General features: G+C 40.7%; 1 protein-coding gene across 1 annotated transcript in view; it reads right to left on the bottom strand.

The window, feature by feature from the left end:
- Positions 1-25,360, bottom strand: part of LOC102563172 (ATP-binding cassette sub-family C member 12) — a 91,995-nt gene that overhangs the window by 13,519 nt on the left and 53,116 nt on the right. Inside the window, exons 19-28 of the mRNA XM_059713920.1 lie at positions 20,913-21,002; positions 18,063-18,166; positions 11,670-11,873; positions 9,952-10,178; positions 7,622-7,759; positions 5,431-5,617; positions 2,626-2,715; positions 2,319-2,508; positions 1,053-1,212; positions 62-140 (exon numbers count right to left, since the gene is read on the bottom strand). Coding sequence (XP_059569903.1) covers positions 62-140; positions 1,053-1,212; positions 2,319-2,508; positions 2,626-2,715; positions 5,431-5,617; positions 7,622-7,759; positions 9,952-10,178; positions 11,670-11,873; positions 18,063-18,166; positions 20,913-21,002 — 1,469 coding nt within the window. The remainder of the gene's footprint in view (positions 1-61; positions 141-1,052; positions 1,213-2,318; positions 2,509-2,625; positions 2,716-5,430; positions 5,618-7,621; positions 7,760-9,951; positions 10,179-11,669; positions 11,874-18,062; positions 18,167-20,912; positions 21,003-25,360) is intronic.

Here is a 25,360-nt window from a genome sequence, read left to right as displayed (position 1 = left end):
GACTTTTCATTTATTATATCTTTATACAAAAAAAATTATGGCACAAAACTACGAAACCTACTCTGTCCTTCATAAATGTTTTTTCAAGAGCTTGCCAGATCTGATCATCTGTGTAAGTACTGAAAGGATCAATGTTGAACCTAAGAGGAAAAATTAAGATAGTCTTTATTTTGCAAATTATTATCATTTCAATTTGAATAGAAAAATGTTGGTTGAATAGGAAAGGAGCTTACCTTGAAGCATTTTATTTTAATATTTCATGTTGTATATTTTGAGTTCTTAGGTAGCTTTAGGGGGGAAACCTCAGTTCTATTTCAAAATAGTGATGCTCTTTGTTACTTTATTATTATAAAGAACTGGTTGATATTATTATAAAAATATAATAGCTGCTTTAATTGATATTGCAAATCTGATCTAAGTTCTCTATGCTTTACACAAGTGATTAGACCCATTCTAATTACTGTCTTTCTTCCTCATTTTCTGTAGGAGAGACTGAAGTGAGGTTTTTACAGCTATTATAAAACAAGTTGGTGAGCAAGTTGGGCAAACATTCCAAGGATAAGGAGCAGCATGAAGGATGATATTGTGGTTCTTGTGAGAGAAGATGAAGGTTTAATATAAAGATGGAAAGATATATAGGCATGCACTGTGTTTTATAGGGCTATGTAGGCAAGTACAGGAAGGTGAGCTCAATGGACAGCACAATATGAAGCCAGTGGATTGACTCAAAGAAGATGGTATGGTTGCAATGAAATGGCAGAGATTATCTTTGGCTGCAAAATTTTATGTGAATTATTAGGGGGAAAGCATCAACTGTCATGAAAAACATATGAGGAGAGGAGATGAAAAAGATAAATGAACTCAATTTTAGTCACATTAAGCTTGAGGTCATATGCTGGCTGGAATGGGGTTTAGTCAGGACTTCTAGGTACTGCTCAAATAATATAAATCATTACTATAATATTATATTAGCAGTCTTACCAAAAATGGTACTGATAAATGAGATTTTACTTTGAATTAAATGTTTAATTTAGAATTATGTCACCAAATACCTTACTGTACCTACAAACAGAACAGGATCTTGGGGAATAACAGAAAGCTTTGTTCTTAGATCTTCCAGACTAATTGTACAGATATCAACATTGTCAATTAGGATGGTACCAGCAGTTGGTTCTGCTAGGCGAAACAGTGCCACTCCTAGAGATGATTTTCCTGTAGGGGATTACAAAATGGTATAGATATACCTTGTGTTTTTTTAAATAATTATTTAAAGTGAATTTTGCTTGAACTGCAAGGCTCCAGGTTTATACATCTGTAATCTGAACTCCTTCCTTTTATTCAGATTCAGAGATCTGGTTTAGCATAGCATAGCCACAGTACAAGTTTCTAAAATTTAGTTGTCTCTTCCTCTGCCAACGTGCCTCATCTCTCACTGGAAGTGATTGTTTTCTAGGGTGACAAATTATTTCATTAATCATGCTCATTCACTCTTGGGCTTTCTATTGAGAGTGTTAACGAGTATGTCAATAATGTTAATTATAGTAATGGCTTTGTAATGAGGATGTCCACTGGAAATTTTGCTGAAAGCCATGAGAAGCTTTTCATTTTTAATATGCACTGTTAATCAAATAACAGAACAGTGTAAAAATTACCATTATACAGGTAATACTTTTGTTATAAGAATAATTCAGCCTGAATAACCTCACTTACAGTAGGCTGCATGAGCCATGTGCTGGGTCATGCCTTCAGTAAGAAATTTGGAAGTATTTATAGACATTCCCAAGATTTCTATTTGCTGTCTTATCAGATATAGGCAAAAAAAAGCTGAGTGAATCTATTGTGGTGGACTCTGTTGTAATTGTCCACATGCAGGTTAATTACCATAATGGTTTTCAGTTTTCTAAAATGGCAATGACTTCCCAGATCTCTATGGTTTCAAGGAGGAAGTTCTGGATTAGCCTGCCTTACAGATAAAAAAGTAGACTTTATAGTATAGTTTAGTATTTATAAATATAGTATTGTCTAGTCTTATCGATCCAATATTGAAATTCCTATGGCCATTAATAGCTGAACAGAGCCCTTCTGATGTCCCCAAAACTTTGGGGAATATACTTCCACCCAGAGTTTCTTCCTGGGCTGCTGTGACTACTATGAATATTTGACCCTAATATAAGGATGTATCTTAATGGTACAGCTGAGATCTTAGAATGTAAAATCACAATTACAATTAAATTTCCTCTAAAAATAAAAAACTCTTAACATTTATTATATGTACTACCATAAAAGAAAAAAAAACTAAGGAAAAATGTGTATCTCACCAGAGCCAGTTCTGCCAACAATACCAATTGTTTCTTGACCATGAATTCTCATATTTAAACCATGGAGAACTATAGGACTGTTTTCTCTGTATTTCATTTGGTAATCTTTAAATACAATTTCCCCTTGATTTGGCCAGCCTTTGGGAGACTTCAAAATATTTGAAAGCTGTGGAGCCTCAGGAACACATGTCTCAGAGAAATAAAAATAGAACAATATTCAGTTGATCCATAGTAGTGAGCAGTTAAATATTTCCATAATATTTATAAGCGGTATGGCCTTAATGTTACATGTAGATATATTTCTTACCAAGACATATTCCATTATTTGTTCAACAGAGGTAAATGTGGTTTCTGTCTCAATTCCTGATCTTACACATACTTGGAGAAGTCCACTCAACTATAATAATCATAAAAAATTATTTCAATAGAATTACCTGCATATACAGGAAGTTAAGCATGTATGTACATTTCTGCAGGATAAAGGACAACAAAAAATCATAGAAACTTGTTTATATTTATTACATCACCTTACTGAACTCTTCTGAATGTCATTAAGAGATTTATATGAAATTTTCTGTCTGATGTGAGTCATGGCTTTGATGGTGATAATTTATATGGAGATTTTCAAAGGGACAAAGGGGAGTTAGCCAGCTTTTGATGTGGGTGCCTAATTTGTTCTTTATTCCTGTAAAAATTAATTTCTTAGAGCCTGATCTTCTCATTGGTGTCTCATCCATTTTATTTGTTCAGCCAATAATCCCCATCAGGCTCTTGCTGTGATTCCTTCATTCTACAGCCTCTCCCAAGTGAGGCTATAAACACCTTTGAGCCCACAGCTATGTCCACCCTTCCTTTCTTTTTTAAAAGTGTAGAATCTTCAGAAAAAAATTACATTTGATGATTTTTACCCTGTAATAGGCCTGGATGTCTAAATCCTTATGTGGGAGTTTGAAAAAGTACTTGTAAATCACACGACAAGTCACAGAATATCCTGTTTAACCCAATGCATATTGGGAAGCTGCTTTCTATTCATTTTTATCTACAATAAATATCTGGTGAGGAAAGAAAAGTGAATAATCAAAGTAAAAGGGAGCTTAAGAGAATGAAGCAGTGCAAAAGCCCATCAACAACACGGCTCAATGATAGACCCTCAGGCAATTTCAAAGCTATTACAACTGCCTGTGGAGACTGCCAAGCTGCAGTAGATGGAAAAATATCTTTCACAGTTTGACATGAAGTTCTGTGTTTTTTCTGGCCTCTCTTCTTGCTGTTAGGAGATATTCTGTAGTCAATGAAATGTGTTAAATAATATATTTACCATGAAATTTTAACTACATAACAGTTAAGAGCAAATATTGTATTTTAAGCAAATGCTACATTTTTTATATTAATTTTTAACGTATTTAAAGTATATGTTTTGGCAACATTATTAACCCAGTAGCAGTGCTCTTTGGGTATGTTTATTTATTACATACAAACTTTAAACAGATGTGTGAGTTCTAAATGCCATGAAAAGAAGTAGTGAGCTAGGGACAGAAGTAAAAGTAAAGATGCAGACATTGCTTCTAATAGGTTTGTTAGAACTGGAAATTAGGGGTGTGTGAAGCGGGCCGTATTCGATTTGGATTCAAATTCGGCCCAATTCAGGGGACAGGGATTCGATTCATTGATTCGGATCACTGTCCCGATTCAGTTCGGCCAAACCTGAATCTGAAGATTCGATGCTGATTTGGAGAATCAGTGATTCAGCCATAGACACAGCTTTAAATGTTTTTTCTACATACCTCGAGGTACCAGGCAGCTCGTGAACACTGAGATGGTGGGGCAGATGGTGTGTCCAACAGGAGTGTGGGGGGTTCCCACACGTGCTCAGTGGCAGACTTGGAAGTAGACGGGAGGTACTTCTAGTCCATTTCCAGGTCTGGTGCTCAGTGCACAAGGTACCACCCCTCTCCCCCCCGTACCTCACCCGGCTCAGTGGCTGGCCAGGGGGGACTCTAGGTGCCTCCCCAGACCCAGGAGGCACCAACCACCAAACTGGGGGGTTGGGGGGTACCCCACGCACTCCCTGGCAGACACAGAAGTGGACCGGGAGTACTTTTGGTCCACTTCCGGGTCTGCTGCCGAGCATGCTAGAGACCGCCCTGTGCTGCCATGGGACGCTCCATTCACCCCACCATCTCAGTGTTCACAAGCCGCCTGGTACATTGAGGTATGTAGAAAAAACATTTAAAGCTGTATCTATGTCCTAATCATCGAATCTCTCCAAATCTCTCTGAATCAATTCAGAGAGATTAAAGGGTCTCCTGATTTAATTTGGATTCAGAGATTCAGCCGTTGAATTGGGCCAAATTTCTGCTGAATCAAATCAGTGACTGAAGCTTTGCACAGCCCTACTGGAAATGCCTCTATTACTGTATTGTGAACATAAATGTTATAAAAGGAATAACAATATTACCCCAACTATGTCGAAAAAGGGATGGCTAGTGTGACTTTTAAGAAGAAAATAGTATTAATTTTCATTTATGATTGCAAAGCAAATCACATTTATTTTTGTGCTTTTCCAAAAAAAGAGGCTTCATTTTCTGTTGTAAATTTGTATAAAGCTAAGGGATATTTAGAGTACTGTAAACATGAGTGCTTTGAAATTACTATTTAGTTATACATATTGTGGTAGCATAAAAAGGCAACAGTATGTATTGAGACATGGTGCATATGTGTGCAGCGAGTTTCATTAAAGTAGGTTTAACAAACTATAGGAGGTAAGATGGGGTGAAATGAGGACAGGGTAACATGGTTATGTAGATTAGCAATGTACAGAGCTTGCATCTCAGATCTTTCCAAAATGTGGTTTCTCTGTATTCTCCTAGTGTAGGATTCTTCCACTCTCTCACATTGGGTAGTAGCACCTTGCTTCAAAGTCCGGTGAAGTATTTGCAAAATAAAGTACCATCCATCATAAGTATTGGTAATATAATCTGATTCTAAATTAAGTCATTGTAATATTTAGATAACATTTGGGGGTATAAAGAGTGGCTAGAAAAGGAAAATTATATGCACTAGTATAGTTAACAACATAGATTAAATCTGGATATCAAGCATTCCATTTTACCTGGATTATATAGGACAAAGCCAAGCCTTTTGCTGCAGTACTAATCGAAGAAGGGCTCAAAGCAACAAATAACGCCACAATCAAAGTTATAACGGCTGCAAGGATATCTGTTCTAAGTGCAAACCATCGTAGTGCACAGTTAAATAGGAGAAAATGGTTGGAGTTTTCATCATTTAGCATTTTAAATCTGAAATGAAAATAAAGATGAACATTGTGAGTATAAAATAGTTTTAATATGTGAACATGAGATCTGTCTCCCCTCTGTAGAGGAGATGCTGTATTCATCTTTTTCATAGCCTTCATGTAATGCTCTAAGTTGATTTAAAATGTTACGGAAACAGAGTTGAGTAAAAGAGCAGATATTCTAGGTCAGAATTTTATCAGGAGGAATCAAATTATATCCCAAATGTAATTTCCATAAATCCCCACACATACATACATTAGTGGTTGTGGTATCTTTTTTTTCTCTGGATAAGACCCATAAATGCTGTTAGTGACACAGCTCAGGAGTGTAAAGGGCCTTAAAGTAAGTGCAGATGTTATTTATGTTATTTACAGTCCATTCAGAGTGCATGAGAAGCAGATCCATCATATGGAAAAATGCTTTCATGTTTAACATCATATCATCTGGCCTTAGTAAGGCCAGAGTCCGTGTAGTATTAAACATAACCACGTAACAGGCCTTGGCTATACTCAGGGCTGAACTGTATTTAGCATTATATTAATTAACCTGTGCTCTGGTAAAGTTTTACAACGTAAACAGATTCTTTAAGACATCCTTACTTCACTACCAAACACATAGGGGAAGTGCATCAGCTGGTCTTTCGACCTGCATTTTTCGTGCCCACTCTGGGAATACTCTCTCTCATTATCCCATTTCCCCCCAAAATGCAAGGGACTGTGACTCTTCTTGCAGCCTCCTTTCAACAGTGTTACTCAGGCAAGGACCAGGGACTGTCAAGCTCCAGAGAAGACTGCGAGAAAAGAAGAAAATGGAGGTAACTAATTGATATCACTAGTTGGAGTTGAGAGGTCCTTGGATTTATCCTTCTAGACAACAAGACCTATATCAAGAATGGGAATATTTTCTCTTCTTCTTTATAGAGGATGGTTATTATATTTCTGAATGGATGGGTTTAAAGAGGCAGGTCCTACAACTGGTGGCTGTGAGAGAGAGGCCATACAGTATTTCCTAAAGACCCCAAGGAAGGAAGTGTTAGACTTCTGGAGAAGGCAGGATGTCTTGGGAGACTAGATTACTGATGATTCAGGAACTATCTTAAAAAAAAAAGAGAGAATATGTAAGGAATATTCAGGAATATGTAAGGATTTTGGGATTAAAGGGTGTTTATACATGGTCTGGGAGTAGAGTGGGGGAGGTGCTTTAATCAGAGTGGCTCCAAGAGCTGCTCTAATTAAAGTGCTTGGCATGTCACATGTATCAGTGTCCCCGCAGTGAAAAATGGTGGCAGGGGTGCTTTAACTAAAACTCATCGAACATCAACAGGCTTCAGTAAAAGTGGCCCCACTGCCATTTTTCAGCATGGAGATGCTGATACATATGGCGCTGGAGTCTGCTGGAGCACGGTAATTACCACACTCCAACAGACTCAATTAATCAAGTCTGCTCTGACACACTTTAATTGCAATGCATCGGAGCATCCTCGCTGCATGTGTATAGGTGCCCAAAGGGGCTATAAGAGCTAAATCTTAAAGTAAAGAAGCAGGTCTATTCTCAGCTCCATAGAACAGATTTAGCATGGTTCAGTTCACATGGCATCATAAAGCAAAGCCTGGAGGTGTTCCTCCTTTATATAAAATTCTGTATCATTTTGAGTCAAGGCATGTGAGCTCACTGAATATTTCTCTTAAATTAGGTACTAGAGATCCCTTCAAATTAAAAAAATAAGTGAAAACACATTGCTTGAAAGCTGAAACAGTGAGTCTGGACACACAATGCTATCTGTGTGACTCTTCTGAGATTCTATGGCACAAATCAGGAGTATTCTTCCATCGTTCTCAGATAGTTGCTGGTCGTGTAGTGTGATAACAGAATGGTTTCATCAATAACACTGCAGGTATCAACCCCTAGTATTGAAAATTCAGTGAAGAATAACAAGGCAATATTATCTGTCCATAGCAGAGTCCTAAGCAAAACGAAGAAGGTGTAATTGTAGTGTATGCAGCTTACTGTTTGATATAGTCTTCTTTTTTATTATAGGCATGAATTACACTGAGTCCTTGCACAGAAGAAGAAATATGAGAGTACAGTGGTGATCTGCTAATATTTTCTATTCTCTTTAGCTCTCGAATAGCTCTCTTGAATATTCTGCAACAAAATAGAAGCAATATTATACATAGCAATGCAGACTATGGATGTATCTCATTGCTTCATTGCTAAACCCAGTACTTTTAACTAAAACCTCAAATGTCCTGTAGTGAGGGAATATGGAGCAGCCCCACCCAGTAGGCTGTTCTGTCACAAACTATGCCTTGAAGCAGGGCTGTCCAACTGGTGGCCTGTGGGCTTCTGCCCACCTGCCACTCCCTGCATTCTTCCTGCTTCTGCAGTGGTGGAGCAGGACAGCATGGTGAGACGTAGCCCAGGCAGTAGGGGGAGGCTTAGGCTGCCTGCTCAGCACCACTGGCAGGGGGCTCTCAGATGATGGCATGCCATTGCCTACATGGCATTGGAGGAGTGGGCTCATGCTGCTTGCAAGGCAGCAGCGAAGACGGGTGGTAGGGGGCACTCCTGCCCAATAGCAGGAGGGAGAAAGTGTGGCGGGGAGGTCTCTCACCTGGCAGCAGCAGCAGCAGAGGGCTCACATAATGGGGGATGGGTAGGCTTGCCCTGCTCTGGTAGGGGTTGCTTGTACTGCCTGCATGGCCACAGTGATGGGGGGACCTCCCCTGCCCAGTGCCAGCAGCAGGGACTTGTATGGTAGGGGTGGGTGGACTCATGCTGTTCCAGTGGGAGGGGGTTGCACATGATGGGGGTCTCTGTAGCCTGCACAGCATTCAGCCCCCACAGCACAAGGCCCCAGTGTTGTATAGCTCAGGATCTTTGACCACTGTGGCATATGGCCCACAGCTGCTTTGATGTTGGACAGCCCTGCCTTTTAGTCTTACCTGGAGTGCCCAAGAATGCAGAATACTGCACCATGCTCCACCAGCTTTGCTGGTCACTGCAAAGGAAGCTTTGGCCACAGTCTCATCTCCTCTCTTCTCTGTCACTCCATACCTCCTTTAGAGCAGCAGTGCCCAACCTGGACTGGATGGGTGGTGTCAGGCCAGTGTGCTAGCCTGGTTATGCCTACAGACTGACCCCATGTGCCAGATCTGGCTGTGGACCAATCCTGTATGCTGGTGTGATCTGATGCACAAGGCTGTGTGATTTGGTCTGCTGGGCTCCCCATAGGTACAGAAAATTGGCAATCTGGGTGGTGGGAAGTGGTGAGAGTGGTAGCCTGCAGGCTGTTGGTTGAGCAACACTGCTTTAGAGCATCTTTTGTTCCCAGAAGGCTAAGGCAGCCCTCTTAGCTTAAGAGTAACTTAGTTTGCCAAGTAAAGGAACAGCAATTATGTCTAGGCCTAACAGAGGATGCAAAGGTAGGAAAGCTCTTTGGTGCAAATTTAAAAAATGAGTAGCAGTTTTAGGTTCCCAATTTGAGCTCTCTTTAGGAGTGGCTGTTCAGGGAAGGTGCTCAGCACTTTTTGAAAATCAAGTCTGTTCCAGGGGACTCAAACTGGGCACACAAAACTACGGTCAGTTTAGAAAATATTTCTGTTTGTCCCCCAAAAAGGGAGCAGGCAGAATCCAGACTTTCAGTTTTATTTCCTGCTTTTTCATTATTGATGCATTATGAGTACAGAAGTATGACAGCAGATTTTGCAAATTGAGAATTATCATCACCTATCCTGCCAGATGAAGAGGAGATGAGAGGCCTATAAAAAAAATACCAGCAAAATGTGTTGCATAATCATGTGCTGTAATGTGAAGAGAAGAGCTCAGCCTGTAGCAGCCCACCAGCCATCCAGCCCTGTTATAATTCTCTGGTGTGGTTTAAGTTGCTGGCAGAGATACAGTTTCTGCACTGACAGAAGCTTCTAAGTACATTCAGTGCACGTGCACTACATCAGTGCATTCAAAGATAACTTGGTTAAACTCATCCCTGCCTATTTTTGTGTTGATGGAAAGTTGTAAATAATTACTGTCTAAGGAGCCTCATTCTGAATAGACCAATGGTTCTGGGGTATATTGGTAGAAGGCAATATAAAGAGTGAATGTATTAGCCCTTTAATAGAAGCTAAGATGATTGACAGCTTCCCAGTTTTTTCTGGGTGTGATTTTCTGCCTTAGATTTTCTTCTTGGTTCCTGTAGTTTCCCAACCTCCTGTTATAGTTTATGAAAGAATTTGGAGCCTTCTGCAACTGCATTACCATACGAACATATGTACTACAGTTTCTGCAGGCCAAAAATTGCTTAAAATATTTCTTAAAGAACCAGAACATCAACTTACTGAAAAAGTAGTACAAAAAGAGCAGCTATGACGATGACTGCAACTAGAAGAAAAGGGAACACAAGGCCTATTATGACTACAATAAAGAACACCATAAAAAACTGCTGCAAAAAATTCTCAGCGTGAAATGGAAGTCTCATATCCAGTTCATCCATATCCTTAGAAAAACGGTTCATTAGCCTACCAGTGGGAGTTGTATCAAAGAAACTCATTGGACTATGTAAGATCTGTGGATAAAGAGAAACAGCAAAATCAGATGCAGTCTTTGTCTTTTACTGTATTTAGAATCTATGTAGGAAAGTAAACATTAGCTTAATCTTGGCTAAGGTTTAAATAATAGAAGCAGCAAACATAAGTTTACTATAGCACTTAAAGCGACAGTGGTATTTGTGAAGCAGCTTTTGACAGTAGAATTAAATGTGTCTTAAGGGCTTATTTTCACAATTTAAAAAAAATGCAAATGAGAATCATAGAGATCTAAAATACACTTTAAAAAGGGAATAATTACAATAAGGGATGTATACCCTTAATCAAAGTGCATAAACAGATTCCTAGCTCACAACATGTGGATGGTTCCATTGAATTAACTAGAGTTACATATATGCTTAGATATAGGCACCTGCTGAAATAGCTTGTCAAATTGAGGCCTAATAAAATATAGGAACAAATGATAGAATTTGGAATCAATGGGCTTTACAAAAGATCCTAAGTAGGTTAGGTGACTAACCGTGTTTGACTTAAGTGCTTAATTCCTTTGAACCTATTTGACCCTTATAATCTGGTCCCAAGTACCTACATTGCACTTGGGAATGAGACTTAGCCTCCTACATCACTTGGGCACTTTTGAATATTTTACCCATAGCCCTTTTTGTCCACATATTTTCCCTCTAGTAATGGCTGCAAATAGGGAATCTCTCTGGTACATCTTATCCTATTGTGCCATGTTGTATCATGGCAAGGGTGGGAGGCTCTATCCCTCACCAGCACTGATTTGCATCCCAGATTACCAAAAAAAAAATTGCATTTAAATGGGGTCTTTCATTTGATAAGCTTCTAAACACTTTGGAAACATGAATTGATTAAAGCTTATAGCAACCTTTTGAGGTAGGTACAGTAAAAGCTGCCTTAGCTGGCACCTTACAAGCCAGCATGCCCTATTAACCGGCATGCTGGCTTGTAAGGTAAGAGCAAAACCAGAAGTGCCCACCGTGTCACTTCTGGTTTCACCGAGCCCCCATGGCCCAGGGCAAAGCAGCCTATGCTGCTGAGCCCCCATGACCCGGAGCATAGCAGGCTGCACAGGGCCTGCCTCCCTGTCCCTCAGGGCCCACGGGAGAGTCAGTGATGCGGCAGGAGGGGCAGCAATGCCCCGGATGCAGCGGGAGAAGCAGCAGCCCGAACAGGCAAAGACGCCTGTTTGGGCCTCTCAATTAACCAGCATATTTTGTTATCCAGCACCCCCCATTCCTCATGGGTGCCAGATAACAAAGCTTTTGCTGTATATAGTATTATAATGTGATAAACAAAACACCTGAGATACAAAATGTTCATGCATATTGCTCAAGGTCAGATGATAAGTGAACAACTGAGCTGTGAATGCAACGAGTGACTGCTGACCCTCCACAGCAGCCCTAACTACAAAATCACACTGCTCACCTTCCTAACTTATTAAATTAAATATCATTTCATAATGGTAAAGAACAAAGCATATACCATACCTTATAGAATACATTATCATGCAGTGTTGAAGAAGCCTTTAATGTTGTCTTTGTAAAAAGAAGCCCTCTGATGATACTTAGGACAATCATGGCCACCAGGCTGATTCCATAGATGAATTGGTAAAAGTGTAGTCTGGGGTTATCCAAGATGTTTTCCATGTCACAGGTGTATTTTGTGTCATTACCCAAGATGGTGCAAATTTTCTTTGAAACAAACAGATACAGGACAGTAATTGAAGTGTGAAAGCTGTTTCTGATAACATGATAGGGATAAAGGAAGATTGGATAGCTGAAGTATACGGATACCTCATCCACAGCACTTTCCCCATTAGAAACTGCCATGTGCCTGAGTAAGAGATGGAGGATGCATCTACACATTCATTAATGTGCTTTTGCTACTGTGCATTAAATTTAGTACCCCCGGTTGGCTGTACATGGGTATGGAGGCTGCTCCAATGTGCTGTAATTACAGTGTGTCAGAGCAGACTTGATTAATTGAGTCTGCTGGAGCATAGTAATTACCATGCTCCAGCAGACTCCTCTCTCTCATGTATCTGAGTCCCCATGCTTCAAAGTGGTGGGGACATTCGATGAGCTTTATTTCAACTGACCCCACTGCCATTTTGGATGCTGATACATGAGACAATGCAGTGCTTTAATTAGGGTGGCTCTCGGATCCACTCTAATTAAAGCACTGCCCCCTGACTCCTGGAGCACGTATAAAAGTGCCCTCTAATGTGAGGTACTAAATAAATGTGCATTAGATTGCCCTAATGCACAGTAGCAAAAGTGTACACTTTTTTTAGTTACTTTTAATGCACAGTAGCCTATTTTTACTGTGCATTAGCATATTAGCACAGTTTTCAATGTAACACTTTAATGCGCCATAAAATAGGCTACTGAGCATTAAAGCACACATGTAGACATGCCCAGAGTGTCATAGAATTGTTATGATATTACTGTACTGCCTCTTTATACAAGGAATCCTCAGAAAGTAGGATCCACTGGCCCTGAATGAGACCCAATGTTGTTACTTTTTATGAAGTAAAACATTTTTCAATTTGAAATCCTACAGATTTTGCAATAGCCATTTAAATGATGTAACATGAATTCCTTGACTTGTTTCCTCTTTATTTGAGGTTTTACAAATTTCATTCTTGCCAGTAACATCTTCCTTTTGTCCTACAACCCAGCCCTTATTTCTTTTAGCACCTTATCCCTCATTCGTATTTGTATGGAAATTAAATGTTATGCTTTAGGAATTTTCTCTGCTGCTCTGTTTAGCATGTATGGGCATGTGCACTTGCAGCAGCTCAAATAAGAGTGGTACAAATTTGTGCTGGGGATTTTTGCCTCAGCACGTGCCTGAACATACACTTTGGGGCAAAGTGCCACTTGGGGGCAAACTGACCCTGTCCAGCTCCTCCCACCTTCTTTTCCCTCCTCCAGCTCCTCCTACCTCCTCTGCAGACAGGGGGAGCTTGAACCTGGGGCCAGCACCTGTGCTGGCCCCAGCAGTACAAAAAGCTGCCCTGGCAAGCAGCTCAGGGCAATTTCTGTCAGGAGCTTCTGAGACAGTGGCAGTCCCTGCCCCACCATGTCCTCCAGCCCACCAGAGTTTGTCATTGGGCTGGCGCCTCGCCCAGTCTTGCGGCACTCCCCACTCCACCACCTGAGCTGGCTGGAGGACACCAGACTGGTCCACTTTTCCACTGTCCATCACCTCCACCTCTACACACTCATGTGCTGCACGATCCATCATGCTGCCCTCACATCCGGCCCAGACACCAAGTGGAGGGATCTGCTCAGCAAGGGCATAGCTGGGCACCCTAGTGGCTGAGTCTGTACTCCACCCTCATCCCACGAGCCACTGGGGACCTCAGCTGTCACCCCGGACATGTTTCTGGCGAGCTTCGTAGACACCCCAGTCTACTGCCGCTTCTGCAGGCAGAGGGAAAACGTGGTGCACATGACCCTCCTCCTAAGGTTCTGGTTGAATTTCACCCCCACCTTTTTGCTTTTGGTCACCCCATCCGTGGCCCCACCAAGTCCTGGGACCTCCTGGTCAACCTCCTCTTGGCCCTGGCCAAGTGGGCCCTGTACTTGACCAGGAAGGAGGCTCTGGCTAAGAAGGTGCCCAAAGACTGCGGGGCCACTTTCCTCTCATTTGTCTATGCACATTTCTGGGCGCAGCACCAGTGGGAGGTGTACACCAGCTCTTTGGATGCCTTTGAGGACCGGTGGGTGCATCTCAGGGGGCTCTGTTCGGTGTCCCCCTCTGTAGACCTTCTTTTCACATTTTGAACCTTTGACCCCTGTGTCACTCCTACCCTTTTCTTCCTTCATTGTCCCACCAAAAAAACCCAACTAGTTTTGTCTTTCAACCTTTGGCCCCACACAGTCGGGGCTATTAGTTAACTAGGTAGGCCTTAAGGCCCATGATCTCTGGAAGATACAAATAAACAGGAGCTTCTGGAATCTAGCCAAATAGTATCTGGGAACACTGGCACTGGGGGCTGCTGCCTATGACCTGCTGCCACCTGCGACAGCATGCAGCCCCAAAGCTGTATGCCTGCCAGACCCACACGGGGACTGCATGGCTGCCTGAGCTGTGCCATGGGCACTGCAGCAGAGGCATCTGCACCTCTGAGCCAGCTGCCAGTGAGCCATGGCTGCACAGTTGGCCTTTGTGTGGCACTGCTGACATGTGTGCCCCCGCCCTGCCATCTGGGGAGCTATTGCCTGAAAGGTGTTCTCTTTGTGGTGACCTGCTTTGAACTGTCAAAGCATGTCCTCCTGGCCCCAAATGGCCAGGAGGTCAGCCACCTCATTTACCCTCCAGTTGGATCCCAGGTACCAGCCCTGAGCAGGCTTCTCTGCCTGGGTCCTGCCACTTGCCTCACTAGCAGGAATCCTGGTGTTCTTTCCCTATTTAACAGCTGCAAATTCTCTGGACAAAAAAATCCCAAATTCACTCTTTAAAATACCCCCAAATCCATGTTCTTTCACAATTAAAAGACCACTATATAGAGAGACAGAGACAGAGAGAGTGATCAGTTGGGCAATATTTACAATTTTAAAGCAATTTGGAAGCCTACCAGTGTCTCTATCATCCTAATAAAATAAATTCTAAATATCTATATGCTTTTATGTTTGCTTTTGGTTTTCTTATCATAGAAAAATTAGAGCTCCCCTGACCCCTTCACTTACCAGGATGTGGGGACAGCTGCCCCTGAAGCCACAGCTCCTACCAGCAGGTCTCATCCTGTCTGGCAGCTGGGCATGCTGGATGTGTGATGGGATGTGAGGTTTGCAGGAGTGGGGTGGGAAGGGGTATGGGTGGATGTGGGAGAATGTGGGTGTGATGTGGGGTGTGTGGGTGGGTGTGGGGTTTGCAGGAGGGGGATGGGGATGTGGGGAGATGTGGGGGTGTGTGGGTGGGGGTGGGGTTTGCAAGGGGGAAGTGGGAGGTGTTGGGGGCTCTGAGGGCATGTGGGGTGTGTGGGTTGGTGTGGGGGTGGCATGGGGAGATGTTGGATTTGAGGGGGGGGCTGTCACATGCCTGCCCCTGGTTTGAGATGCCACAATAGGCACATGTGCACTCAACTGGACTCTCGGCTATATTTTCCTATGTGTGTGTCTTTTCCTTTTACTTCATGGAATCAAAACTGCTCAGATACATTTCATATTACAGGTAACCATTTTGGCTGTAGGGCTTTTAAAAAAAAATCTCAGTTCCATGTTGCTGTTTCTAAGCTTCAGATGACCATAGTGTGGAGCTTAGTGTTATCTGTGATATATCTATATGCCACAGACTTGTTACTCTAGAAATAATACTTCTTAAATACCATGCACATCTATCATGCTCTATAAATAAATGTTATCATTTTGGTGCCTAAAAGCTATGGTTTGATTTTAAAACCTGCACTTGTACATTTCAGTAGGCTGCCAACCACTCTAATCCAGAAGTCAGAGTTTTTACTCTCAGTCTCTGAAACAAGGGTTGGATTGGTGAAAATAAGGTAATAGTATGTTTTAAAAAGCTGGTACTTTATAACCCATATTTTATTTTTGTCAGCACATTTGCATCTTTTTGTAAATAAAAGTGGTGTTGAGAAATGGATTTCACATGAGGAAAAATAGGATCAGGATTTTGAAACACTACTACAGCTTTAAAGAATTACCTTTACCTAATAACTGTTTTAAAACAATTGCAAATTTCAGAAGCCTTTTAGCTTCTTTCTTCTGTGCATTATATCCATCCATCCATACATACATACACACCCACATATGTATATATATATATAATAAATTTAAAAAGGAAAAGGGGGGGTCGGACTCGATGATCTATTGAGGTCCCTTCCAACCCTAACATCTAACATCTATGAATCTATGAAAAAAATAAATAATAAAAAGTAAATATTTCAGGGAAACTGTTATAGACATCTCCTTTAACCCTTTTATTTTTAGCCTATTTTACTAATTGTACTTTAAGTTATCAGGAATCTATTTTACTTTTCTCCTCTGATACTAATTGTTTGCATTTTAGATTTCCATTAGTTTGGTGAGTGAAAATGGATTGATTGTTTTTGTTTAGAGTTTTGCTTTATGGTTCTGCACTAGAACAATTCTATTGCTGTCTTGAGGTCACAAATACAGCATACGGAATCTTACCCAAAAGCTGTTTCCATTTACTTTAAGATTAGGTTTTTGATGTTGTTGCATTATTTTAATGATGCAAAACTAATTTTGGGGCTTAACGAAGTTTTTAATTATAAGCTGTTATTTAGTGTTAGGGGAAATGTGCTATATCACATAAGGGCTACATAGATTGTAAAAGCTGCAGATGGAGTAAGAGGGAATGAGTTCTTCACTCAAAAACCTTTCACAGGTAGGCAGGGAAAGTGGCCATGCACTGGAAAGTTCTGATAGGTGCATAGGGGATAGTATGATGCATCAGAAAATTAGGTGTGTAAATCTCTCTACCCTCTCCTATGCAGTGGAGATACCAAAGGATCATTGTACCTTTGAAACACAGGTCCCCTAGTGCTCCATATGACTGGTGTCAGGACCCAGTTTAATTCTTAATCAGTATTAGTCTTGGGAAATCTTGGACTAACTGTCTGCCATTAAAATATGTACAATAATAGAGCTCTCAGGCTAATACAAATCAGTGTGATTCATGTCCACTTATTTAAATTCATTGTGGAAAAATGTGAAGCAGTAAATCAGATATGTATGCAGTTTCAAACTCCAACTATTATGTCTTAAATACAATTGATGGGTGTGTCTACGTGTGTATTTAATGCAAATTAGCTCGATTTACGGCGCATTAAGGATGCGGGTATTAATGTGCATGCTTTTAATGCACCTTAAAAATGGCAATTCAAGACTATTTAAGCCTAAATTTGATACCTGCATAAAGTAGGTATCAAGTTTATGCACAAATAGCTAAATCACATTAGTGAATGTGTAGACGTGTTTATGTGCATTAATGCAGTATGTATCCATTGACTTGGGACTAACTTTAGTCTCAAGTCAGTCCACACACCCACGTTAATGCTCATTGTCATAGTGTAGAGGTGTGCCTAAATTGCCCTAATGCACATTAGGCTAATATGCATTGAGTTTAGGCTGGTGTAAAAGTACATGTAAACATGCCCGATGTTACCTTTACATAGGGTCCTTAATATGTATTATCACAAAGGCCTTTATACAGGAAGTTAATTGTTAACTAAAGAGAATAGGAAACCTAATGAAGAAAATTTAAAGTATGTTAGTCAATGGGTTGGAGAGACTTGAGAAAGAAAATCTGAGATGCCAGAAAAAGTAAAAAAATAACTTCCAGAGGAGCTCCAAACTAGGGAAGGAATGAGTTGGAAAAACTGGGGTTAAATACGTGTGCATCCAAAAGGGTGATGTAGATTGAGAACACTGGCAACTGGGAAAGTAATGATGCATTGGAATGGGCCAGGAGTTACTGAAAATGGCAAGGCTGATATGGTCCATTTACTGAGAGAGAGAGGAAAAAATGAATATATTTTATGATAGTGAATATGTACTATGTGAAAAGTGATGATACCCTGGACACTGTCAGGAATAACTTCAACAAAGTCCAGGGGAAGAGTCCATAGGCCTCTGAAATGCAGAGAGAGGGTTTATAAAGACTATAAAAGAGAAAAAAAGCAATTATTGGATTTGGAAGAAATTAAGAGAAAAAAGAATGTTATCTGAAGCAAGACTTGAAAAGAGCAGTAATGCAACTACCTTCATGCTATAAAATTTATAAAATAATTAAACATAACTGTTCATGGTAAACACATCAAATACATATACAGCTATCTTCAGAAAAACTAGAAAATTACAATTAAATTGTTATAGTTGTGCACTTACACCTGAGCCCTGTTCCAGCCAGAAACTCAACCACCAGTTAACAAAAGCTGAGGTGCCAATCATCAGCATAAAGAGAAGTATAACAAAGGAAGACAGTATGAAACCTAAAAATGGAACATAAAACCAGAATAATAACTGATGATGTCAGAGTGATTAAACACATTGTACTCATTTACTCTGCTGTACACTTTTGCAGCAAAGACTTTATTATTTAACCCTTATTTATTCTTCTTTCCCTACATGCAAAGGACTCGCCTTTACAAGAATGGGAATGATATGTGAACAAGGAGTTTAATCATAAACTCTGGGAGAGTACAGGCTTTGATTTTTGTGAGAGAGTTTCTCTCACAAGGGGTGTCTTCCCGGTTGATACTTAAGGACCTTTTGCCTGAAGGGGCCATATTTCCCGCCGCCCCCAGGGAGAAATTGAATGAATGCTTGTACACTTGTAGTCACTACTGAGGGCGGTGATTCTTCCTGTAGAAACACATAATGCATGTATGTGGCCTCAGTTTTTTCTCAATGAAATTAAGGAGCATTTTGTCCAAGTAAAAACTGAGTAAGGGCTACAGACTTTAGCCCAAAGAGAAGGGTGTTCATATTAATTAGATTTTTGCATTTACCAGAATGTTGGCTCACAGCCAGATTCTGCCGTCCTTGCTCACAGTAATATTTATTCATGTGAATAGTCCCATTGTGCAGAAATGTTAATCAGTGTGAATGTGGATTTCAAATTCTGGTAGTAAATTAATGGAAGGGAGAACATTCTTGATGTAGATAACTGCACACACAAACCGCCAGAATCTTTCTGAATGAGCTCAGCATTGAAATAACAGATAATGCTTCTTGCATACAAGCAGGGCCAGATCCAGAGGGTTGCTGCAGTGCGACTGTACCCCCTTCACTACCAAGAGCTTTTGTCTCAGCTTTCAGAGGTATACGCAGTGAGCTCTTCACCATCACTGCCCACACTCTTTTCTCTATCCTGGATCCACGACTGGGTACAAACGGTTATAAGAATTAGTAATATACATATAAAATCTGATAAATGGGTCTCATGTCCATTTTATGTATGTTGTGTCTGATTTATGCGCACAAATACTTATTTTCATGTATATGGTTAGTAGGGTTGTGCGAAATTTCACCCAGTGTTTTATTATGAAGCTGTTTTGATACTTTTCGAGCTTGAAACAGCAAAATCAAAATGAAACAAAAAGCATTGAAACAGCTTAAAAACGAGGGCGCTCAAAACATTTCGAAAGTTTGAAAATGTGTCAAGTTGCAAAGCAGCCTGGTGGTGGGAGGCAGGGGAGAGCCAGGGCTGCACTCCAAGCGGCTCCACAGCCCCATGTAGCTCAGTCCGGTGGGGAGCACAGTGCTGGCTCTGCCTGCCTCCCACTGCTGGGCTGTGCTTTGTGGGGCTGGCAGAGCCTATGTGGAGAACTACATACTGAGGAGTGCAGCCCGGCAGCAAGAGGTGGACAGAACCGGGGCTGTGCTCCACCTCCCACCGCCAGGCTGAGCTCCATGGCGCCTGGTGCAGATCCGGGGGCTCGCACAGCCCAGCCCTGCGGCCCTTCTGTGATCTGCGTCCAGATGACAGGAGGCTGCAGCTGCTGCCTGGGGCCAGCAGCAGCATCTGTCTTCCCCGGTGCAGTCTGTGCCCAGAGCCAGTCCCAGGCAGCAGCGGCAGCCGTCTGTCGTCCAGCACAGATCTGGGGGCCCACACCCCTGGGAGGAGCCCAGCACACCCCTGGGAGAGCCCCCGGATGAAAAGAGGCTGCTGCTGCCAGCAAATTTTGCTTTTGAGACTTTGAGGTGCAGTTTCTGAGAAACCCCTGCATCTATCTCCTTGAAACTTGGCAGGCTTCATGCCCTTAGATGGGGCTACTATCTCTGCAATTTGCATCTGAATCAGGCAACAAATGACAACATTTTAGGCATTTTCATGATTCCCCATTATAGCCTCTGGGTGAAACGTTGAAACGAATCGAAACGGAGAAACAGTTTTGATGAAACGAAATGGGACAGTGCTTTGAAATTAAACAAAATGATGAAATGAAACACTGTCCCTTCAAAATGGTGAAATGGACATTGAAACGAAACAACAGTGTTTCACACAGCCCTAATTAGGGTGTGTGGCCAAACAATTGGGTACACTTTTATAGTTACAGTTGCTTTGTTTGTGATTATCTTCAAACATTATGTATTTCAGCAGGGTAAAATCTTAAGACTAACATATTCACATATAGATACATAATTCATGCAATTTTCTTGTGTAATTCTAGGTTTAGAGATTGGCTAGAAGCAAAATCTCACAGCCCGATACCCTAGAAATTTGTGGGATGTAGAATTTGAACCTGAACTATATATACGTTTTACTGCTCACTTCTCAGTGGCATGGGCTAGACTAAACCCTAAATGTGAAGAATTCCAGATTTTGATGAGCCTGACATTCTGATCCAGTTCCAAATTTTGTTCTTTAGGCTCAACTCAAGCTAGTATTTTCCTCTAGGTATTGAATTTTTCTTAAATTATTTCTCACATACTAAAATATTTCTTTGTAAAGAAGAAAACAAAAAAGAAATCTGCAATTCTATTTTTTTAAACATATCAGGAGTTTACAGTGATTTATTTCTTCAGAAATACAATTGTTTTTGTGCATACTTGTCTCATTTCAGTAAGGCTAAAGTAGAAAACTTTAACATGAAAAATGAGTCAGTATGGTACCATGCCATATCAGAGTTTAGCTTTAGGAAAGAACATTGATAAGAAATCTTTGTTTTAAAAACAGAACTGTTAAAGGAATAAGTGAAAACTTCTACATAAAGACATTTTTTCAGAATATACCTCCAGATGCTTTAATATAAGCATGATAAGTTTTCCATGTCACTGAACCTTCCAGTTTTTCCTCTTTTTGAACAAGTTGTTTTATAGTAGCTGTAACACAAACAAAAGCACATATATGGCTATAAAAAGGTGATATATTTAATCCAGTATCAGCCAATCCTATGTATGTGAAATCAAAATAACAAGTCAGAAAAATCAATACACATAAGTACTTCTTTCTTTGTTGCTTCAGAAGAACCTCAGTGAATATATTCCTTCCTTTAGAGAATCCCTGCTTGTCTCAGTGCTGCCATATGGTACATGCTGCCTCTAGTTTGTAATTGCTATTGAGTGACTAGAAAATTGTGATACGAATTAAAATGTAAATTATATGGATTTGCTAAAAATGATCAATAGTGTGCAGTTTTGAATGCAAAACCTTATTGATATTCCTGTTCTCTGTTCTCTTCCTCAACAGAACAAAATACAAAGGTCAACCAAAGCAAAGAATAAGAAACCACTTAAGACAGTTATAAAACTGTTTTTGGCATTTTAATTCCTATCCTGCTGCAGTATAGAATTTGACCCAATGCAGAGAAAGTTTATAACTAAAAAGTTATTTGCTGTCTATATTAGTGCTTTACAAAGTACCCATAACTTTATTTGGCTTACAAAGTATTCTCCTTAAAAGCAGATATACAACAGTTGTTGAAATAATGGTTTCGCCCAGGTTGGGATATAATTAAAAACCTGTAGGTCAATGTTACCCATGTGACCTTTGGTTCAACTGAAGGTAATGGCTTATGTTTTAGCTGGAGAAATTTTAGCTGCTGCTTTTTTGAAGAGACTATCCTAACACCTTTCAGAGGTACCCCCTTGTAGTAGATATGTTATTTGTCCTATCTATTCCACCCCTTCCCTACGTTTTTCTGATCAGAACCCCACACTTATAGCATATTACATTTCTTACATTTCAAAGTTGTCCCTGTTCTTCCAGCTAGGTTGAAAATACCTCTTTGACTGCTTTACCCTACCACTATGGGAAATGGGGGTATGACTATAGGGAGTCTCATTAGAAAACCCACCCATTAAAGGACCAATTCAGATTCAGAATGATTCTGATATACTGGAGAAATGGCTTGAAATAAATTGTGCAAAGTCTTGAACTTAATACAGAAAAATCAAATGCAGAAATACAAATTGGAAAATGACTGGCTAGGCTGCAGTACTGCAGAAGGGTTATAGTGGATCACAAACAAAGTATGAGTCAATACTGTCAACTTGTTGCAAAAAAAACCCAAACGCTAATAGCATACTGGATTGTATTAACAGGAGTGTTGCCTCACCTGGAGTACTGTGTCTGGGTTTGGGCACTGCACTTCAGGAAAGATATCGACAAGTTAGAAAGAATCCAGTGGAGAGCAATAACAATTATTAGAGGGGTAGGAACAAGATTCATGAGTTGGAAGAACTGGGATTATTTAATTTGAAGAAGAGAAGACTGGGGGATGGGGTGAATTTGATAACGGCCTTCAAATGTTTGAAGGGTGGTTATAAAGAGTGTGGTGATAGACTGTTCTCTGTGTCTACAAGGACAGAACAAAAAGTAACTGTCTTGCATCAAGGACAATTTAACTTGGCTATTGCAAAGAACTTCCTAACTATGAGATTGGTTAAGCGTTGGAACAAATGCCCTCTGTGCTGTAGAATCTCCAACCATGGAGGGTCTTAAGGGCAGGTTAGACTTACACTTGGCTGGAATCATCCTGTCTTGAGCAGGAGGTTGGACTAGATAATCTCATGAAATCCCTTCCAGCCCTATTTTCTATGCTTCTAAATAGGTTTGCATTCAATTACCATTTTTCAGTTTTGTCCCACTCTCTCCAGAAGAAAGATGGGAAACAGTATCAAGGCAAATGGGAAACCTTACATGTTACTGGCTATGTTATACTTTTTCCAAATGAGGTATCATTATTTCCAATATGTTTCAAAATACTGTATTTATCTAAAGCTGTTCCAAGAAATAGGGATAAAGGTGACTGATTTGCCCATTAAGCAAACAAAGAAAATTATCGTATATTGTTTCCCAGAATGGGGGAAAAAGCTTCTCATCTTATATTTGCATATAAGGAAACCTCATTAAATACATTGTCTACCATTAAACATGCTGCCAAAAGCAGCATGTGCTCAGTAATGGAAACCAACTATGAAATTGAGTAAATGCTGCCAACACTGAGCATGACTATAAAATGCATGGTCCATCTTGAGCAAACACACTGATAGGAACCTTATTACTATTATTATAAAAGTATCAAAAACTTAAAAGCCTATTTCCATCAGCTTACATTGTGCTACAAAAAACTGCACCAATTACAGGCCAACAGGACAATAAACATGCTTCAATCAGCTTACACTACTTTACAAAAAATACATCAACAAACAAACAAAACAATAAGGCTTAGGTCAAGACTTAAAACATGTTTCCATCAGCTTCTAAAACTTTGACAAATAAGACCAAAAAAAAAAAAAAGAAAATTTATACATTATCTAACGATTCCCCTCTTCCCCAAATTCCCATTTAATATAGGGGACTAAACATTTTAATTTCTTAATATCACATTATTCCCTGTCACCTTCCAAACTCATCTATTAATGCCTATCACCCCTTATTTCATATATATCTTAGCCCCTATCATGCCTTTTCATAGCCAATTCCTGGCCTGCAGCTATAGCTCTGCCACCTCTCAGGCCTCATCATCTTTTTAGCTTCCTAGATCTACTAGGTATCTCCATTCTTTTCTTTTTCATAAATCCATCACCTACTCCTTACCTAGTTCTCTTGTGTCCCACCAGCAATACTACCCCAGTTTGCTCAAGCCCAAACGCAATGCATCTTCTACAGAGAGTTTCAGTTGTTGCAAGACTAGTAAGTTTCTTGCCTTCCACAATGTGTGCAAAACCTCACTACAGCATTCCACGCTCCTCTGTCCTCCCTGGCCCACACTCCACAGAGAACCACTTCTAGTGTGAGTTGGCTCTTAGCACCCAACTCTTGGAGTTTCTCTGCCTTCCCTCAGACCATTTTAGTGAACTGACAGTCCCACATCACATTTGCTATGCTTTCATCCCTGGACATGTTTGTCTGGGGCATTTACCTGTTCTACACATACCCCAACTGTAATGGAGCACCAATAGCAGTATAAGTGAACATGCTAACAGTCAAACAAAGTCCCAATGCTGTTTCTGCAAGCTTTTGTCAAACACCTCCTTCCAAATTGTCCAGGCTTTGTCCCCTATGAACTTCCCAACTGGGAACATAGTCTCCTTCTCCCTGACTCAGGCCTTGACATTTTTATGGTCCACCAACTCTGTTGCAACTATTGTCTACACACTGTATTGATTTACAAATTTTACAATCTTCTAGTACATTGTGAGCTTTGTCCAGACCCAGGGCCATGAGAGTGACCTTTGATGCCCCCTTATTCCCTTCTGTGGAGCATAGATTGAGATACTGTGCATAAACAAGCAGAAACACATCTGGGAAGCCCCACCTTCAAATCAATTTTTCCTTGTATAGTGTTGTTCTCCTAAGCCTTTCCCTTTTGGCTTTCCAAAAGAACACCATTACTTCCAATTGAATCCTGTGTGCAGTGGTCCACAACAGAGGAAACACCATGCCTACATACAGTATGATTGGGAGTATCACCACCTCAATTACATTTACCTGTCCTGCCATTAACACCTTGCGTTCATACCAGCTCCATTTTTTGTTTAGCCTTCCCTTTCACCTTCTTCCAGGCTGTTTCACCTGTCAACTGCACATACACCTCCACACTCAGTATATTGATTTGGTCTGTTATGACCTGTAACCCCAGTTTTCTATTCCTTCCATCTTCCCCACCACCAGGCACTTACTTTTTCTACATTTAGTTTTGCCCCAATGCCTTTTTGTATTCATGTGTATGTCTTATTGCCCATTCTAAGGATAATGGTGAAGTGGGGGGCTAGGAGATAAGGATCTCCCAGCCCCCGCTCCTTGACCGCAATCTCAGAGCAGGGGCCTGGGAGCTCCCCGCTTCTGGGATAGGCAGACATAGACCCTGCCGAGGGTCCAGTGGCAGAGCCCACCCTGTCAGCAGGTAGCTCCGAGAGGGCAGGGAGAAACTTCCTGCCCCCTGCTGGCCAGCCAACTGGGAGCAGATTTGCTTCCAGTCAGGAATCTACATGAGTGCTACTGTGCAGAACTTATCACAAGTAAATCTGATACTTGCATTTGCAGGTAGCAAATGTAATTACAATCAGACCAGTTTAGTACACAGTGGGCACATCTCCATGTGCACATTTACTGTGCAGTAACTGAAATTACTGCACAGTAACCAAAAAATACTGTGTAGTATGGACGATATCTACACATGTATGCCTGTACTGCACAATAAATACGGCAACTTACACCAACTTGGGCATATAAA

Source organism: Alligator mississippiensis, chromosome 10 (assembly GCF_030867095.1).
Source record: "Alligator mississippiensis isolate rAllMis1 chromosome 10, rAllMis1, whole genome shotgun sequence".
In the NCBI taxonomy this organism is placed as follows: Eukaryota; Metazoa; Chordata; order Crocodylia; family Alligatoridae; genus Alligator; species Alligator mississippiensis.
The sequence above is the reverse complement of the archived record's forward strand: the minus strand, read 5'-3'. Positions and strand labels throughout refer to the sequence as shown.